This window comes from Pocillopora damicornis, chromosome 6 (assembly GCF_964200805.1).
Source record: "Pocillopora damicornis chromosome 6, jaPocDami1.2, whole genome shotgun sequence".
Classification (NCBI taxonomy): Eukaryota; Metazoa; Cnidaria; class Anthozoa; order Scleractinia; family Pocilloporidae; genus Pocillopora; species Pocillopora damicornis.
In genome coordinates this window covers 3,211,719-3,231,523 of record NC_142675.1, presented here as the reverse complement: position 1 = coordinate 3,231,523, position 19,805 = coordinate 3,211,719, and the positions used below count along the sequence as shown (strand labels likewise).

The 19,805-nt window shown below is 37.8% G+C and overlaps 1 protein-coding gene and 1 long non-coding RNA gene across 2 annotated transcripts; one reads left to right on the top strand and one right to left on the bottom strand.

The window, feature by feature from the left end:
* Positions 1–4,065: 4,065 nt before the first annotated feature.
* LOC149043466 (uncharacterized) lies at positions 4,066–19,485 on the bottom strand. The gene is made up of 11 exons (XM_089210220.1): positions 18,745–19,485; positions 18,601–18,673; positions 17,669–17,741; positions 16,920–16,994; positions 16,407–16,479; positions 15,359–15,423; positions 14,707–14,779; positions 10,458–11,176; positions 9,512–10,168; positions 8,258–8,446; positions 4,066–7,465 (listed from the first exon to the last, which is right to left on the bottom strand). Exons 8-11 carry the CDS (start codon positions 11,161–11,163, stop codon positions 4,809–4,811), a joined length of 4,209 nt encoding a protein of 1,402 aa, XP_089066346.1. The 5' UTR covers positions 11,164–11,176; positions 14,707–14,779; positions 15,359–15,423; positions 16,407–16,479; positions 16,920–16,994; positions 17,669–17,741; positions 18,601–18,673; positions 18,745–19,485; the 3' UTR covers positions 4,066–4,808.
* On the top strand, positions 14,859–16,272 carry LOC149043467 (uncharacterized). The gene is made up of 2 exons (XR_016187879.1): positions 14,859–15,251; positions 15,604–16,272. It is a non-coding gene; the product is annotated as an uncharacterized LOC149043467 (long non-coding RNA).
* Positions 19,486–19,805: the final 320 nt, after the last annotated feature.

The following is a 19,805-nucleotide window of genomic DNA, read 5'->3' as shown; positions in this document are numbered from 1 at the left end:
CATCCCCTGAGACACCGCGCCTTAATCTATGGTCCTGATCAACCAATAAGACAGCGAGGTGAAACTAAAACAGGGCCCATATGTTCGAGGGCCGATTAGCACAAACCCAAGGATAATTAAAATCTAAGTTCCTCAATTTCTCTGTTTAAGAACCTTTTTCAGATCATTTACACTATTCTTCTCAGAGCATTCAATAATCAAATTGGACACAAAATGAATCCAACTGAATTTTCTTTTAAAGCTTTCAGATCTGAAATCAAATTTCACACTAACCCTGGGTTATCTGAACCCAGCATTGAACAACTTAGCCCTGATAAACAACGGACAAAATTTGAATATCCTGCGGGGTTTGCTGTGAGCACTTACGCTTGGATTATTTTCGCTTAAAAAAATGACGACATGCCAATAACCACCAACTACTCAACTAAATATTACGAAGAACGAGTTGTCACATAAAGAAAAATTATGAACACCAACACAAGGAACTTCATTGACAATCTGCGTACTCTCAATAGCTTAAACTACTCGAAATTTTATTGTCCCTTACAATGAATTTCCGGTGACTAAATGAAGGAGGTAGATCATGGGTCATTCGGCCGAATCTTCCGGGCTTAATTTGTTCCAAGGGAAATGGTTCTCGGACGAATGATTGGATACGGAATCGTATAATCTTTATATTGTTTTATTCGATCTATAAGAAAGATACAAAATTGTTGAGAAACCTAATCTAATGCGAGCGATTCATGAAATTGCACGGGAACCAACAATTCTCAATTCAATCGGTTACAAAACAAATTACTTTCTTCTGTGGCGATATCCAATCAAACGTATTTCAATAACAGGTCAGCAAAACGGGTCAGCAGATCGAACAGTAATACTCTACAGGTTACCGACGTTCAACGTAAAGTCCGTAAGGTACAAAACGCTTATGACCTTTGTCTCTGATTTCGCATTACTTAAAACGTGTCCTAACTGAACGATCAAGTTACTTAGCTATTACGCCATCGACTGTTAATCACGCGGCTAATCAAACAATCAAATGTCAATAAACGGATTAAATATCAATCAACGAAACACTATTGAAAGTGGTAAGAATTGAAATTAAAATGAAAATAGGGACTAATTAAGACAAAAAAATGAAACAAGTTTTAAGGTAATCGAAAAGAGAGTCATAGTTATAGATGTAAAGTTCCAAAGGACGTTTATTTTTGTACAGCGAATTCGGAGTGTAATATGTGGTTGCATAAAAAAGGACGTATGAATATTTTTGGTGGATCGATGAATCTTTTCTAAAAGAGTTTTGTTTAATGTTTAACTCTTGACTAAGAGAAAGGCTTTCGAAGAGAGTACCTTTTTATAGCAAATATACCCCTTTCTGTAAACTTGAATTCCACTCAAGGGTGTATCAGGGGTTTGGTGCATGCGTGTGTAGGTGTGTGTGTGGAGGGGAAGGGGGAGGGGGATGTCGGAAGGAGAATGTGCACCTCCCTTTGTAAACTTCACTTCTTTCAAGGGTACATGAAGGGTTTTATGACGGTGGGAGAGGGGTAGGAACAATTTTGAACCCCTCTATCTAAAATTGACCTCCCCTCCTGGGTGTATGATGGGGAAGAGGGGGGAGGGGGACGTAAGGAGCGTGCGGAAAAATTGATAGTTTTAGGGTAGGACTCCTCCTCCCGCCCTTTTTGATTAATTCACGATCTTTGTTTTATTATACGTGGATAGCTTTTCAGACATGCGCAACTTAAGCTTAGTGTTTCTTCTCTTCTTAATGTGCCTATGACAGGGACTTTTTTTTAGCGTATCTAATTAGCTCATCATATATTCAAACCAGTTCCGGTAAAAGAAAAATTTCAAAAAGGCAAAGCTCGGTTTTTCCGGGCCCTAAAGTGCTCTTAGTTTGTCCTCAAAGTGTCCGGTAGACTGGTAACGAGTTAGCCTCAGTTATCACTCACAAATCTCTCACATCTCTTGTAACTTTGTATCACTCAGGTTTTGGATACTCTTGAAATGATGTCCAATAGCTATGTATACCTACCTTCAGCAAGCTCTACCGAGAGTTTTGATTCATCGTACTCAGGTAGTAAAGAAGAAATGGAAGTTGCGAGTACGGTTCAGCCCGTTGGGTTTGTGTTCTATTTTCTGTAGCGAACTCTATGGTAAGAATGGGTAGCTCTGCTCTTTTCTGCTGTTATAACATGTAATTCCTTCGCACTAAGTGCGGCGAAGGTTCCCCTCGGTCAGTGCTGTTGAGTTTCGTTGGCGTAGAGAATAATTTACGTTACGTTACGCACGTTAATTTTCACCGCGAAGTCATCGGGCAATTTTACTGCAAGTTGCTCCTGTTCTCAGACATTGCAAAGGCAGGGCCTATCGTCGTCGAGCCGTTCAAATGGAAAACGCGTGAGTTTACAGTAATCTGATTCAGGTCTATCTCAAATAAGCCTTTTAATCGAGAAAAACCTCTTTAGTTTGAGTGCAGCATTGACACATGACCCATTTCGCTCACTGACAAATAACTGACATCAGTGCTGCAAAGGAATATTTCGTATGCGTTGACTTTCACACGGCACTTGGATTCACTACTTTCTAATTCAACAATATCCGTGTTTCACAATTCATCGCGTTGCAGTGCTGTTGTATGATATTGCTATTTTTGCTACTTTTAGTTTCTTGAGGGCAGAGTGGAATTGATAGCTTATCTGGTGGTCGTTGGGAGAAGACAAGGTCCCTTCGAGCTTGTGTTTATGCTTGTACCCTCCAGAGGTTTCGCACTGTTCAGGCAACAGGATATCAGCGGTCAGTTCAGGAAAGGGCTTGACCTTTATTACAAATGATATATTTCTGTTATTAAAATTCGATGGAAACCACAACTGGTAGGATTATCAAACGATCAGAAAAGCGCAAATGTAATCGTGTGGAAAGACAAAGAGTATAAGTACATCTCAAGCGCGTGAAATAAGCAACATTAAGAAGCTCATCATTCTTCGCTCTCGAAATGTCAACCGAAAAGAATGTGGAATAATCGTGTCCGATGTGGGAATAGGCCCCTTAATCAGCATTCTTTTTAGCTGAATTCATTGGAAATCTAAGTTCCTTTGATTTGACCAGTGGTATGTGTTTGTGACAGCCGTCTTCGATGACTTTGAAGAGTAAAATCTCTTCTATGACGACGAGTAAAGCGCTTCCATTTTGGCCATACAGCTACATCCTTTGGAAAGTAGTGTATAGAAATACCCGATGTATGTGTATCAAACCCTGCAAGAACATAAACAAATATGGCCGACGATTCGAAGATCAGCGTTGCTCGTGTTTAACTATTTCAGTCATAGTTTTCGACATGGCGTCTCGTTACTTACTCAACATGGAAAATAAGGGATATTCTGGCGCGTTGGGAACTTTTTTGATGGGAGGAAATGGCAATTTTACAGGATATTTGGACGCTTCGAACTCTGTAGCAGTCAATTCGATCGAGAGCAGTTGACTTTATTGATGCACTTTCCTGTAATAGGCGAATGTTTGGGATGGAGAACGACGGATTTTGAAGAACTGTATGGCGACCTAGGTCAATTATCAATGACAAAAGAACTGGCTCGGGAAGTAAGTGGTTTTGATTTATCGAGTCCCTGTGAGGTTTGATGAATAGCAGAATCAGTACTAAATATTTCTCGATCGAGAGCAGACGGGACCATGAGCTCCTGATTGTTATATTTTAGAAATTTTACAAATTTCCATACAGTTTCTTATATTATTTGGACGCCATTATGGACGAAATGCGCAAGCGCGGCCGCCATCTTGTCCAATATTTCTGCCGATACTTTGATTTCAGTTAGAAAGACAAGTCACTCTTTCACCCAGTTTTTCTTTGTAAGCAGAGTAAAACCCAGTTCCTAACACATCCAAATTATATCGAGTCATGGGTCAATTTACAAAAGATATCAAGCGAAAAAATGCAATTGAAGAAAGGAAGCTGCAGGCTATGGAGCTTCATAATCAAACGGACTTTCTGGAAGAATGCAAAAAAACTAAGCATATCAAGAAAAAAATAGAGGACAAAAACTGTAATTCTATTGAAAACACCTTTATTTATATCAGTTAAGTCTTAAGAAATACATTAATCGTTCAAGTAAATTAACTCTTACAAAATTAAAAAATATATTTTGACAACTTTTCTAAAAAAAGTCCACTTCGACAAATAAATTGTTCTTCACAGCCTACAACAAAGCCTCATATAGTCATCATAAAGAGTCTTGCCATACAACATGACTACAAGTCAATTAATTAACTCTCTACACCCTAAGAGTCATCAACTTCAAATTTCTCCTCACAGTTTATGAGAATCAAGTAACTGATCACCAGAGAATAATTACTCTAACCTTTAATCGCTTAAGGCAGTTCCTCTCAAAAGAAAAAATGTGAGCAGAATCTGTTGCTTAAGACAAAAAAACATTACATCCGATTTTAAACTACAGCAAGATCCGAGACAATCGAATGTTTCCAACTTATCCTCACGCGGATAATCTGATGGTTCACACGCATGCGCGTTACAAATAAAGCATGGTTTCAGCTTCATCCATTAGAGATGACAGAGTAAATATTGAATAGGTACGATTGTGATAAAGTGTAACGGTCTCCTGAATAAAACCGTGCAAGCTTTCATAAAAGCTCTTACAAAAGTAAATAATCTTAGCAAACAGATCCTACCTGAGTCTTGCACTAATACTGATATCGACAAATATAAGCTACTGTACATTTACGCTGTTCCAGGTCAGAGTAATTAATCGCTGCTTATTCCAGACGTAAACGCTTCATAAAGTTGGTCCTTTGGCAAGGTAGCTATGTTCTGGAGTGTTCAAATGTATTGTCAGAGATGGATGACACTTCAACCTGTGCAGGATCAGAGCAGCAGCACCAGTATCACTAATTTTATTAAGACACAAATTCAATGTTGTCAGAGATGCATTCTCTCTCAAACACTCGCCCAGAGCAGCAGCACCATCATCACCAATTTCATTCTTATCCAAATCCAACTTTTTCAGCGATGTATTATATTTCAAACCCTCACCCAGAGCAGCAGCACCATCACCAATTTCATTATATTTCAAATTCAACGTTGTCAGAGATGTATTATATTTCAAACACTCACCCAAAGCAGCAGCACCATCATCACCAATTTCATTATCTATCAAATCCAACTTTGTCAGCGATTTGTTGTATTTCAAACAATCACCCAGAGCAGCAGCACCATCATCACCAATTCCATTATAACCCAAATCCAACTTTGTCAGAGATGTGTTATATTTCAAACACTCACCCAGAGTAGCAGCACCATTACCACTAATAAAAGTAGCATTAAAATGCAATATTGTTAAAGATGTATTACATTTTAAACACTCACCCAGAGCACCAGCACCACCATCACCAAAAATATTTTTACCCAAATCCAACATTGTCAGAGATTTATTAAATTTTAAACACTCACCCAGAGCAGCAGCACCATCATCACCAATGACATTACCAAACAAATTCAACTTTGTCAGAGATCTATTACATTTTAAACACTCAGCCAGAGCAGCAGCACCGTCACAACCAATTTGATTACCTTGCAAATCCAACTTTGTCAGAGATGTGTTATATTTCAAACACTCACCCAGAGCAGCAGCACCATCATCACCAATGCAATTACGACACAAATCCAACATTGTCAGAGATGTGTTACAATTTAAACACTCACCCAGAGCAGCAGCACCATCACCACCAATTTGATTAAGTTGTAAATCCAACTTTGTCAGAGATGTATTATTTAGCAAACACTCTCCCAGAGCAGCAGCACCATTACCACCAATTCCATTACCAACCAAACCTAACGTTGTCAGCGATGTGTTAGATTTCAAACACTCACCCAGGGCAGCAGCACCATCACCACCAATTCTACTACCACGCAAATCCAATGTTGTCACAGTTGTATTTGTTTTAAGAACGTTACTCAAAGAGACAGCTAAAGTTTCATCCACTTCTCTCGCTGAAATAGCAACAGTTTCAGTTAGAAGGGAAGCGCCAAAAGCGGAAGCCAATTCTTCATCAACATTTTTGTTCTTATTTAAGCATTCACGAACACACTCTAACATGAAGATCACGCTTTCCTCTTCTTCCTGGTTTAAATGTGTTGTTATACTTTTCAGAAGATTCGGCACTGTTTCTTTGCATCGTGCTGCTAACATTCCAAATGTAAACAGAAGCACTTCTTTCAGCTCATGGCGATATTTTCTGTCAGCAGCTATGCTGTTCGTGCTGATTTCGTTCTTGATAAGCTGACAACTGAGATAGAAAGCTGCGAAGAATTCTTGGAAAGTCTTGTGAAGAAAGCCATATCGTTTGGTTGGTGTTAGTTTACTGCCTCCAGGCTGAACTGACAGAAATCCAAATGCAGGTAAATCGTTTGCTTTGTGTTTTTCAAGCTCCTTCTCGTCAAAATCCAAGTTGTCCTCGAGTAAACCTTTCAAAGCTATCGAACCAAGGTGTTTCAATTGGCTTTCGTAAAGGTCAACAAGGTCTTCACCGTTTTCTGGTAGTTGCTGCTTTGTTCTGTATCTTCTTAATACACACTCCACTATTTTAATGTACAGCTTCGTTCTGCTTTCAGGAAATACACCGTTCAAAGCTTCATAGACCAGGCAAAGAAGCGCAGTGTTGAGAGGATTCCTCAATATTTCATATAACTTGCTATCATAAAACAGGTGTTTGATAAGCTGCTCGGCCAATTTTATGTTGGCTCTAAAGTAATTTCCAATGTAGGTTTCTACATCTTCTTCAGTAAATCCCTCAACCTCCAGCAGCGTGTCGCAGTATTTTCGAACTTTGACTCCAGCTTCGTGTCGTGCCGTTCCAATCACGCGACAGTTTGGCAGCTCTCGCCCTTGAATAACTTCTGAAAACATAGCTAGCTTCTTCTCAGAAACTTCATCCAATCCATCGAGTACCAGAAGAACATTAGATTGATTGTGGCGAATGAAGTCGAAGAACCTCTCTCGTTGGTCTTCACCAACTTCTCGAGGCAGAAGTTGATCTTCAATGGCTTCCCAAAGGCCAGACCGAACATCACGACATTTGATCAAAAGCACTATTACAAAGTTTGTGAAGTAATTTCCAGTTGCGTGTTTTCCTGAGGCCCAGTCGAAAACAACTTTTTTACAGTAAGTTGTCTTTCCCATACCAGGCTTCCCTTCAATTAACACAACTCTTGGTTCTTCACATTCTTCGTGCTGGTTGAAGATTTCAGACATCGTGACAACTCGTCCTGTTACGGTTCCTCTCGTTTTCTTTCTGTAGATGACTTTAAGTCTGGTGTAGATGTCGTCAAAGGAGAAGTGAAAGTCTTCACACCAGGGAAACGGTGCTAGCCAACCTTCCCGATTTTTGTAGAGTTGACGAATGTTATCAATAATTTCAGTTGCGTCAAATCCATCTGAAAAAGAATTGGCTGTTGGTTTTTAAGGCATTCTTACTGACACGCTATATGACGCTATGACTCTTAGAAAAGTAAGCAATTATATGGGATGAAGTTGAGTATGATATCATAAACAGAGTTTAATATTTATGATAATATGTAAAAACGGAATTCAACAATTGTTTCATAATACATGAGTCTATTTTGTTTTCCTCATGTTTTTTATCTTTTTTCCACGCTCGTGACAAGACGAAAAACATTTCTTTATTTCTTTTACCAAGCTCCAAATTTACCTTCTTTCTTATACTATTTAAAAACATGCCGCTATCGACATTGCTGATCCTAGCAGCATGCAGGACGCGTGTCATATCTAAACTTCGTAAGGGGCCCAGCTCACTATAAAGTTTCTGTGTTGCTTACTGGTCCAGGAACATATATCAGATCACTTCAAATCACTTTGGTAAATGTCATTAGCCTCTGAATTTTCCATATTTTGGTTGTGTTACATAAACCACACTAACTACTGTAGAGAATACATGCAGGCCAGTTCACCTGGCTCATGGAGTGAATTTTTATTCATCAATTACATTTCTCAATTTAACCATAAGTTTTTTCTCCCACCACCTTAAGAGGCCTTGTTAAACCTACAGGTATGTAAACTCAAAATATGGGTAACTTAATTTCCTCTTTGTGAACTATTACTGAATAAATCATCTTGATTTATAATCCATACAAGAATATGCTGTGGGAACATAGATCTAAGTCAGACCTATCCTTGTAAAAAGAGAAGATTGAGACAGGAAGCAATACCTGCATTAAAGTGAGGCCAATCTTGAAATATGACTGGATCATTCAAAATGTTGGCCACAACAGAAGCTGCCATCACACAGGCAATTTGTTTCCATTTCTCACTAGAAGACTGTGTTTCCTCTACAAAGTCTTTGATGCCCTTGACTACCAACCATTCTATCTTAAAATCATGGGCTGCTGCATACACTCCTGAAAAAACACTCATGTCTGCTAACTATATTATATTATATTATATTAAGCTTATTTTCTTAACATCCTTGAAATAATTGTTCAATCAAAGCTCAAGAAGATTCACACTCTAGCTGTTTGTAAACATGCACATTAAAGGAAGACGTTCGTTAGCTCCGAAATCAAATTTTTTCAACCAGTAATTAAAAGAAATTGTATACACTGAGACTTTAAAATTATTCTTTAGGCTTCACCTTGTTTCATAAGTAACTTTCAACATTTCTCAAAAGACAAACTTCTGCCAGATAGAGTTAACCCTTTCACTCCTAAGATATCATTGGTTATTGTCTTCAACCCTTTAACTCCCGTGAGTGACCAAGTAAGAATTTCTCCTTACTATATCGATACAATATCATGCAGACAAGTGATGAGAATAAAGAAAAAATGTCAATTATGGGATTACTAATAATTATTGTTCTGATACCAAATTCTCCAAACTAACATAATGAGAATCATTTTACAGACAGTAAGTAGAACTGCTAATGAGATCTTGGGAGTTAAAGGGTTGATGTCTGTTATACAATTCCTACGATGATGGTTAGGAGAATTTGGTTTTGGATCAACCAATAATCCCCTAATTGACTTTTTTTCCTTTTCCCAATACTTATCTGCTTGATGTAATGTTGATACTGTAAGGAGAAACTCTGTCTTGGTCAGTCATGGGAGTTTAAGTGTTAACAGGGACTGTGATACTATTCCTCAACTCTCAAACTACTCAACAAAATACTTTCTACATTTTTGAGATGACAAATGTAAGACAATTCATGACACCCTGAAGAAGCACACTCAATTTCGCCAGAAGAAGTATTCAGTCACCTTCACCTGCAAGAAAAATCTTCCTACCCCAGCCAAACACAAAATCACTATTATTATGCAATATACAATTCCTGAAAATTTGGCATGCTAGATGGTACATACTATTTCATGGACCAGCAGAGACAATACAAGAGCAGTGTTTTTCAAAACACTTCCTCCAAGTGCAAAAGTGCTTGGCTCATCAATAATTTGAGTTATTATGATTCTCACCTCCACCTTCCATTTCAACTGCAATTGCTTCAGGATGTTTCCTAATCATATCTCTGTTTGCATCTGAGATACTCAGAACCACTCCATCACAGTGCACTTTGGCATTATATTCATCAGCATTTTGTAAAGGTGCCTTCCACCCATCAGCCACATGTTTGATCAAGTTACCAATATCTCTGCTGGGGGGAGTTTTGTGTGCAGCTGTTATAAGCTTTGCTGAAACAACCACATCTCCTAAATTGACCTTTTTGCTGTTCAAACCACTGCAGGCACCAACAGAAAAAATAGCCTTAGGTCTCAGTAGCAAAATCGCATCTTTTGAAACCGACAAAGAACCACCAGGAGCATCAAGACCTTTGGAGCACCTCATCAATGCGATTTTCATTTTCTTTCCTTGATCATCACCCATGCACCCAAAGTACACATAGCCAGTACTGATGTGGTAACTCTTAAAGGGTTTCTTCAGGTAAGCAAAGCAGCTTAAAAACTCACAGTCTTCCACTGTTAATAAAAGAATATCAACAGGAAGTTCGACAGTTTCCCACGGATTACAGATTGTTGGAAGATCACTCAACTCTGGAAGTTTCACGCTGGGCTCCGGTGGGCTGCTATTGCCAGTCTGTGCTGATGTATTTTCTCCTGGCATTATTACTGTCTCTGAAAAAGAAGGTTGTAATTTTTTTTAAACATTTGTATGTGACAATAAATAGCTTACCCAAATGGAAATCAAAAGATAAGAAAGATGAAGGAAAAAAAAAGCAAATTATGGATACACTTGATGTGTCAAGGGAATAAAGATTCACAACTTCAATTACACATAGTTGTGACTTTAAAAAAAAATTTGCTCAAAATTCAATTTCATCTAATGATCTAGTACGACTTACTGTACATTATTGACTCTACAAGTTAGTTTAAAACTCTGGTTTAAAAAAAAAATTACACACACCTCTCTCCCATGAATTTTGTTCAGAAATGTCAAAGGAATCCTCCATTTCCCCTCCTTTCCTGGCCTTTTTCACAATCTTGTCTTCATGCAATTTGTCTGTGATGCAGTCATCATCTTTCAACCACTCTCTCAGAAGCTCTCGGTAGTGTTCTTCAAGATCAGCATCCATACAATGGAGTGTAGGATCATCTATAACTTCCTCATAGCAGGTCCCTCCAATATGCAGAAAGGTGTCTTTGATGCTGTTCCAGTACCAACAAAAAGTTGGATCATCAACTGAAGCATTACCAGCATGACTGAAAACTCTGTCCCTGAAAAACTTGATGCGAGTGATGTCAGCTTCTGGAGAGGTGTCTGATCCCGGAATAAGGTTATTCCAGCCAGAGGCAGGGAGAGTCAGACCGCAGATATTCTTCAGAAGAAATAGCAGTAGGGAGGTGTCAAAGTCCTTTGAGGAAACTGAAGATTTGGAAGCAGGATACAGTTTCTCCCACTGGGAAGTACTCAGGACTCTCTTCTTTCGTAGTGTTTTCAATTTAGCATGGTTTGTGGGATTAGTCAGAACTGCATGAAGGTTTTCTGATGGACATACCCGGTCAAAGATATCCCTTAGCACAAGTGATCCAACTTTAACAAGAAGGCAACAGAGCTGGGCATAATTAGAGGTCTCCTTGGTAGAAGGATGCAATGGGGTGGCAGAAGCCATGAAATCAAGTCCTCTGTAAAGAAATGCTTGTTATTAATACATGGAAGGCAACATTACAGAGCACACACAAAAATTATTACTTTATTCTAACTTTGCAACACCAGAATATTACAGCACTCCAAAATGAGTTAAATATCACGCAACAGATCAATAAAATAAGTTTGCTGCATCTTCCATTTTAACCCTTTAACCTCTTAAGAGCTGTGATTGGCTTCTAATTTCTCCTTACAGTATCATCCTTGCATCAAATGTATGGGTCACAAGAATTAAGGAGATCATCAAAAATTTAAAAAGTTCCTGATTTTCACCTCACATTTTATCTATTTTCTCATATTCGATATAAAAAATATTCCTTTGACTTGCAGATAGCAGATGCTAATCCAGATGGGGCAATTTTTTACTTAAGATTACTGTCAACAAAATCGAGTGCCTTTTGGAAAAATTGTCGTACTCATACTACTATTAAAGAAACTGTAGATCATGGCTAGTTTAATCAAAGATAAAGTCAAAAAGTACAAGGGAAACTTACATCTGCTCTATTGCACAATATTTGATATCTGCATGTTTACTTGATGCTTACACATGATTAGATTAAAACAGAAACCTTAGAAAAAATATACATCACAATAAAGCTTATTAAGTACAGATTATCGAAATAACAAAACTTTTCACAGTTTTTGTTTTGTTAGGTGCACGTAAGTATTTAAATGCAATATTGATGGTGTTTGCTTTACTGAGTTACCATGCAGCCTCCGTCTTTTTTTACTCCAGACCTTGAAACAAACTGGACAGTATAACTCAGCAGATAATGGGCTAACAAAGAGTGTCAGGCAATTTCGATATTCCTATTGGTTACTGAGAAAATCTATTGCGAGGTTGGATTTCCCTTGATGTCAAACTCCAGTAAATTACAGGAGAAATATTTGAAATTTCGTTAAAGCCTTATGCACTCGTGTGTGATAATATCTGAGGAACATTCAAGCCAATTTTCATGAACCCATTCACATACCCTATTAATGTAGAGGTAACTTGTGTAATAACAAACCTCGAGTTTTTGGCCTCCAAAGAAATTCAGAGTTTTCTTGCCTCCTTTTCAAAAGTGTGTCAATGCAGTCATGCCACCGACCAATAAAACACAATATCAAACCCCCTAGCAAGCCTCCTGACAAAGAACTTCTTTGAAATTTGCAGGAAAGGTCATTTCGTGAAATGGGAACATGAGTTAAAAAAAATCCAAAATTCATCAAGCAAGCTGGTGAAAGTGAACAACTTAACTTCAATTTCATTATGCTCTCCCCTGCTTTTAGTTGACTCTTCTAGGCCATTTGATGAGGACTCTCATTATGCAACATTTTGCAAAATGTGCTAGAGATTCCCAGTGAATGCGCAGTGCAAGATGTGATGTAAACAATATATGCAAATTGAGATCCTGCACAAAAGCCCACAGAAAATGTCAACACTCAGGTGGAGGCCTTTCCAATTATGACGCCTTTTGCTCTTCTGTGCAGGTTTCCTGAAACATTCTTTCTACTGTATCTCGCCTTCTTTTTAAGATTTTTACAGTAAATGAAACTTTTATGTGGTTAAAACTAGTTTCTCTGACTTAAGAGAAAAAAATGAAATTTTGAAAATTTTGAGCAGATTTTGTTGAAAATAATAATATGGAAAAAAAAGCATCAAAAGATACACAAGAAAAGAAAATGGAAAATGAAAGACATTCATTGTAAAAGAGAAAAGTCCTGAATATCTAAGTGGACCAAAGATATTTTACAACTGCAAGTTCAATTTGTTTCAATTTTGCCATGTTTGAATTTAACCATTATCTCATCAGGCTTGAAGTAAGAATCTTCAGTCTCTAGAATATTGCTGCAGAAGAGCCTTTTTGTTTCTTTTTTGAAGGATTTCTTTGACAAAATTTTCTATTCATTTAATCAGCATCTCATTCCAGATTTTGACACCTAGAGTACTTAATCCTAACAAGTTGTGATGTTGATGAGCAAGTAGTATATAAGTATAATTGTTTAATGTTCTCACAAAACGTTTCATGATGTTAGAAGGTGCACTGTTGTTATGAAGATTGAGCATTAATTTACATACAGCTTCATGATATAAGATGGTAATAGGTAGAATTTTTGCATTTATAAATAAGGGAATAGAATGTTCTTTTTTATCAGTAAGGTACATTAAACACAGATGATGGAACAATGTATCTCACCTTAGCAATCATTTGAATGCCAGGTCTTACTTATTTAAGCAGTAACACAGTCAACGTGGTTTTTCCAAGAAAGATTTTCATCAATTAAAACAACTATTAAACAATTGATGTAGCTAATGTTCTAAACTGACTTTTCTATTTGTTTCACTATCAAATATACTTCTTTGATAAATTCTCCTTGTCTGTTCCATAGGAAATGTAAAGAGAACAGTGTGGAGAATATGAATACCAATGTCTTAGGGTGTTAAGGGTTAAAAGTCAAATGGGGCACTCGGGGTGAACCCACACAATTCTATAAAACCCACATTGCAGGACCTCCCTTTGCTACCTTCATGACTGATCTGCATTTTAGTCTTCCAATGGGATACAGGGGGGAATGGGGGCAATTACTTCTCCTGAAAATTGTTAAAAAATATGACTTTGCTATGGCATACTTTATTCTAAAAGCAAGCATTTCCACTGCTGGAAAAACTTTGAAGCAAGTTCAAAGGGAACAAATTGAGTCACTCGATCTTAGGGGTTTAAGGGTTTAACAAACTGATGAAAATCTTCCATCTGGCTTTTAAATGCATATTGGTTTTATGGTCACAATTTTAGGTGTTAGAGGATTGGACTCCAGTGTTAATATTATGCGATTTATTAATAAGAACATGTTGGTTATTGAAGTAAATGTTGATTTTGGTCTGATAAATGGCTTCATGTACAAATACACGCTGCCCCACAAATGTTATGCTGCTTTCAAATGTTTTTCTTTTTTTCAGATTCGGTTGAATGCCGTTGAGCTGTACAAATATTATATGCAATAATCACAGCCTGTATGAAGAATAAGCTGTGAAACTGACTTTCTTGGCCCCCACCCCTCCCTCCATAGTCAATTTGCAGTCCAAATTCCACATTCCCAATTAAAAATCCGACTGATTGCAAGCTAGAAATATATCCCAACAAACGCTTGTATCCTAATACTTATTGTATCTTTAGATAGTGAAAGAAAGTCACGTCCATTTTAAACAATGCAAAAACGAAGACAAATTGATTCCTAAAATAACTCGGCTTGAGGAATATTTCCCAGGTCTTTCAATTTGAGACTATTTCACTTTCGATTTCCGTCATTAAACATCAGACAGAAAAAAAAAACTTTCGAAATTCCGATTTTACTCACAGTAAAATTAGATTACACATACCAATAAGCTTGCTGAGTTTAACGAACTGGGAAGCTGTGACAACGATTATTGACGGTGTGCATTTCTTTAGGTGCGATTAACGTAAATGTTTCCACACTGTGGGAATTGAATTATTTTACAAGAGTTTGTTAAAATCGTTTTACTTACCCTCAGCTTTGAGCTTCTCTCCTGATATAGACACAATCTGTCACTCAAGGCTTGAAATTGATTCGACCAGCAGCTGTTGGAAAAAAACTGATATGAATTCAACTCAATCAAATAAAACCGCTCGGTTGCGATTCTCGATCAAATACCTCAAGTTGAAGGTTGTTCTTTAAATGGTCTGTCTCGTACCCGTGCTTCTGCCCCAAAACTCATTTTCTACATGTCAACAAGTGAGTTTCTCTCTACGAATTTTAAAGACGCTACATTTATTGTGCATCTTGCGATCCAGTATTCCTTTGCAATGATGCAATACCTTGAGAATTAAAGGGTGTCGTCTGTCAGATCACCCGATCACAGACAATCATACGTCAATCATCTTATACCAAAGAATCAAAGGCACTCATCCGGATGGCTGAGTCCAACACAACAGTGAAATGTCTGTTGTAAAATGCAAATATTACGACACAGTTCCAAAACACTGCAATCCCTAGGTCTTTCCCTGCCAAGATCTCATTGGTAATATTCCTTAGTAACAACTTCAGTTCTTGGTGAGTGACTCAATTTTATCTTTTATGTGATATACTAATTTTTACGTGATCAACTGCATACATGCCTGAATGTTCCCTTATTATTAAACTCAGTAAATTAAACTTACCTTCACAATGACCTTATCTTCGTTACTCAGTGTTTACTGTTTATCTTCGAAGAAGGACTGAATTTCTAAATTTAAAAAAATAACAAGTTAACATGTACAGAGAACCTCATAATCAACCATCTTGTTGTTGATCAAGGTAATGAGCCGTTAGTCTGTTCACGCGAATTTAATTTCAGTGAAATATTCATCGTTCTACAAGTTCCATATTTTGATCTTAACTTGAGTGCAATGCTTTAATTCTGTAGGATGTATACCCGTTTGAAGATAAAAAAGGAACAAAATACATGTTTCAAGAACCTCGACAAAGGACGCTGATGGAAACATTTCAATTTAAGGATGGAAGGTCTACCACTCGCAAGTGATGGAGCTTATGACGAAGACGATGCCAAATTCGTGCCATATTTTATTTACACTTTAAGCTGAAGCATTCTTTAGCTACACTTCGTTTGCAATGCCTTAAGCACCGAAATCGCTCTGTAAAATTATGCAGCATTCATCGAACTAACTGAGAACTAACATCAACTTTGACTCTTTGAGTGCAATTAATGCTTTAATTCTGTAGGATGTAAACACGTTTGAAGATAAAAAAGAAGCAAAATACATGTTTCAAGACCCTCCAGAAAGGATGCTGATGGGAACATTCCAACTTAAGGATGGAAGGTCTACCACTCACAAGTGATGGAGCTTATGCCAAACACGATGCCAAATTCGTGCCATATTTTACTTCCTTAAGCTGCCTTTCGCTTGCGTTGCCTTAAGCACCGAAATTGCTCTGTAAAATTATGCAGCATTCATCGAACTAACTGAGAAGTGACATCGACTTTGACTCTAGCATTTTTGCGTTATACGTCAAACAAAAAAAGACTACTTTCAAAATTGAGCTTTTGCCTACATTAAAATTTAGCTTACACATACCAATAAGATTACTGAGTTTAAAGAACCGGGAAGCTTTGACAACGATTATTGACGGTGTGCGTTCTTTATGCGCAATTCGTAAATGTCTCCACATAAGTATTTTAGGATGGTTTGTAAAGAGCGTCCTTCTTACCTTTAGCTTCGAGCTTCTCTCCTGATAACGACACAATCTGTTACTCAACGCTTGAAATCGATTCGACCAGCAGCTGTTGGAAAAAAACTGATATGAATTAAACTCAATCAAATAAAACCGCTAGGTTTCGATTCTCGATCAAATACCTCATGTTGAGGGTTGTTCTTCAAATGGTCTGTCTCGTACCCATGCTTCTGGTTCCAAAACTCATTTTCTCATTTCTACAATCCCTTGGCCTTTCCCTGCCTAGATCTCATTGGTAATATTCCTTACTGTCTGTTGTAGGCGATAAATGTGAATCAATGTAGAGAACGTATGGCTCTGTCAATTCCCGGAGAGAGTCAGACGTGCATTGGTCAGCGCCAAAACAGGGGGATTGAAGCATTGAAAGTCACAACTTCAAATCTTGGTGAGTGACTCGATTTTTTTTATGTGATATACTAATTTTACGTGAACAACTGCATGTATGCGTGAATGTTTCCTTTATTTATAAACTCAGTAAATTAAACTTACCTTCGCAATGACCTTATCTTCGTTACTCAGTGTTTACTGTTTCTACTGTTGTATAATCGAAGAAGGACTGGATTTCTAAATAGAAAAATAATAAGTTAACATGTGCAGAGAACCTCATTTTATCAAACTGTCAACCGCCATCTTGTTGGTTGAGGTTGAATCGTTAGTCTGCTCACGCGAACTTAATTTCAGTGAAATATTCATCGTTCTGCTAGTTCCATGTTTTGATTTAAACTCGAGTGTAATACTTTAATTCTGAATGATATATCTGCGTTTGAAGATAAAAAAGGGAATGAAATACATGTTTCAAGACCCTCGACAAAGGACGCTGATGGAAACATTCCAATTTAAGAATGGAAGGTCTACCACTCACAAGTGATGGAGCTTATGACAAACACGATGCCAAATTCGTGTCATATTTTACTTCCTTAAGCTGCCCTTCGCTTGCGTTGCCTCAAGCACCGAAATTGCTCTGTAAAATTATGCAGCATTCGTCGAACTAACAGAGAAGTGACATCGACTTTGACTCTAGCATTTTTGCCTTATACGTCGGAAAAAAAAAGACTATTTTCATAATTGAGCTTTTGCCTACATTAAAATTTAGCTTACACATACCAATAAGCTTGCTTAGTTTAAAGAACCGGGAAGCTTTCACAACGATTATTGACGGTGTGCGTTTCTTTAGGTGCGATACATAAATGTCCCCACGTAATTATTTAACGAGGGTTTGTTAAAATCATTTTGCTTACCCTCAGCTTTGAGCTTCTCTCCTGATATAGACTCAATCTGTCACTCAACGCTTGACATCGACTCGACCAGCAGCTGTTGGAAAAAAACTGATATGAATTCAACTCAATCAAATAAAACCGCTCGGTTTCGATTCTTAATCAAATATCTCAAGTTGAAGGTTGTTCTTCAAATGGTCTGTCTCGTACCCATGCTTCTGGCCCCAAAACTCATTTCCTACATGTCAACAAGTGAGTTGCTCTTTACGAATTTTAAAGACGCTGCATTTATTTTGTGTCTTGCGATCCAGTATTCCTTTACAATGATGCAATGCCCCGAGAATTAGGGTGTCGTTTGTCAGATCACGCGATCACACAGTTAGACATCAATCACCTTATATCAAAGAATCAAAGGCACTTATCCGGATGACTGAGTTCAACAGAACAATGAAATGTCTGATGTAAAATGCAAATGTTACGAGAAAGTTCCAAAACACTGCAATCCCTAGGCCTTTCCCTGCCTAGAACTCATTGGTAATATTCCTTACTTCCTGTTTCGAGCGATAAATGTGAATCAATGTAGAGTACGTATGGGTCTTTCAATTCTCGGAAAGAGTCAGGCGTGCATTGGTCAGCCCCAAAACAGAGAGATAGAGCGGAAGAATTGAAAGAAATAACTGCAATGCTTTTTGAGTGACTCAATAACTGAGAAGTGACATCGACTTTGACTCTAGCATTTTTGCGTTATACGTCAAACAAAAAAGAAAGACTACTTTAAAAATTGAGCTTTTGCCTACATTAAATTTTAGCTTACACATACTAATAAGCTTGCTCGGATTTTAAAGAGCTGGGAAGCTGTGACAATGATTATTGACGGTGTGCGTTTCTTCACGCGCAATTCGTAAATGTCCCCACATAGTTATTTTACGATGATTTGTTAAGAGCGTTCTTCTTACCTTTAGCTTTGAGCTTCTCTCCTGATATAGACACAATCTGTCACTCAACGCTTGAAGTCGATTCGACCAGTAGCTGTCGGAAAAACTGATATGAATTCAACTCAATCAAATAAAACCGCTTGGTTTCGAATCTCGACCAAATACCTCAAGTTGAGGGTTGTTCTTCAAATCGTCTGTCTCGTACCCGTGCTTCTGGTCCCAAAACTCATTTTTACATGTTAACAAGTGAGTTGCTCTTTGCGAATTTTAAAGACGCTGGTTTTTATTTCCGTCTTGCGATCCACTATTCCTGTGCAATGATGCAATGCCCCGAGAATTAGGGTGTCGTCTGTCAGATCACGCGATCACACGGCCATACGTCAATTAACTCATACCAAAGAATCAAAGGCACTCATCCGGATGGCTGAGTCCAACAGAACAATGAAATGGCTGTTGTAAAATGCAAATGTTACTACAAAGTTCCAAAACACTGCAATCCCTAAGCCTTTCCTTGCCTAGATCTCATTGGTAATATTCCTTACTGTCGGTTGTAAGCGATAAATGTAAATCAATGTAGAGTACGTACGGCTCTGTCAATTCTCGGGAAGAGTCAGGCGTGCATTGGTCAGCCCCAAAACGGGGAGATAGAACGGAAGAGTTAAAAGTAATAACTGCAATGCCTGTTGAGGGGTTCAATTTTATCTTCTATGTGACTTAGCGATTTTACGTGATTAACTACATGCATGCATGAATGTTCCCCTATTTATAAACTCATTAGATTAAACTTACCTTCCCAATGACCTTTTCTTCGTTAGTCAATGTTCACTGTTTATCTTCGAAGAAAGAATGGATTTCTAAATGAAAACGTAACAAGTTAATATGCACAGAGAACCGTATGATCAAACTGTCAACCGCCATCTTGTTGTTGGTTGAGGTAGAGTCGTTAGTATGTTCACGCGAATTTAATTTCAGTGAAATAATTTTCGTTCTACTCGTTCGATATTTTGAATTATACTTTAGTGCATTGCTTGAATTCTGTAGGATATGTACTCGTTTGAAGACAAAAAAGGAACAAAATACATGTTTCAAGAACCTCGTCAAAGGACGCCGATGGAAACAGTTCAATTTAAGAGTGGAAGGTCTACCACTCGCAAGTGATGGAACTCATGACAAACACGATGCCTAGTTCGTGTCATATTTTACTTACACTTTAAGCTGAAGCGTCC

What these genes read in the sequence shown, in the direction of transcription:
- LOC149043466 (XM_089210220.1), bottom strand. Translation starts at nt 11,163, where the DNA reads ATGGCTTCTGCCACCCCATTGCATCCTTCTACCAAGGAGACCTCTAAT. An exon ending in AGTTGAAATGGAAGGTGGAG is followed by an intron (nt 8,447 to 9,511) that starts GTGAGAATCATA and finishes GTGTTTTTTCAG; the next exon opens with GAGTGTATGCAGCAGCCCAT. An exon ending in TTGGCCTCACTTTAATGCAG is followed by an intron (nt 7,466 to 8,257) that starts GTATTGCTTCCT and finishes ATTCTTTTTCAG; the next exon opens with ATGGATTTGACGCAACTGAA.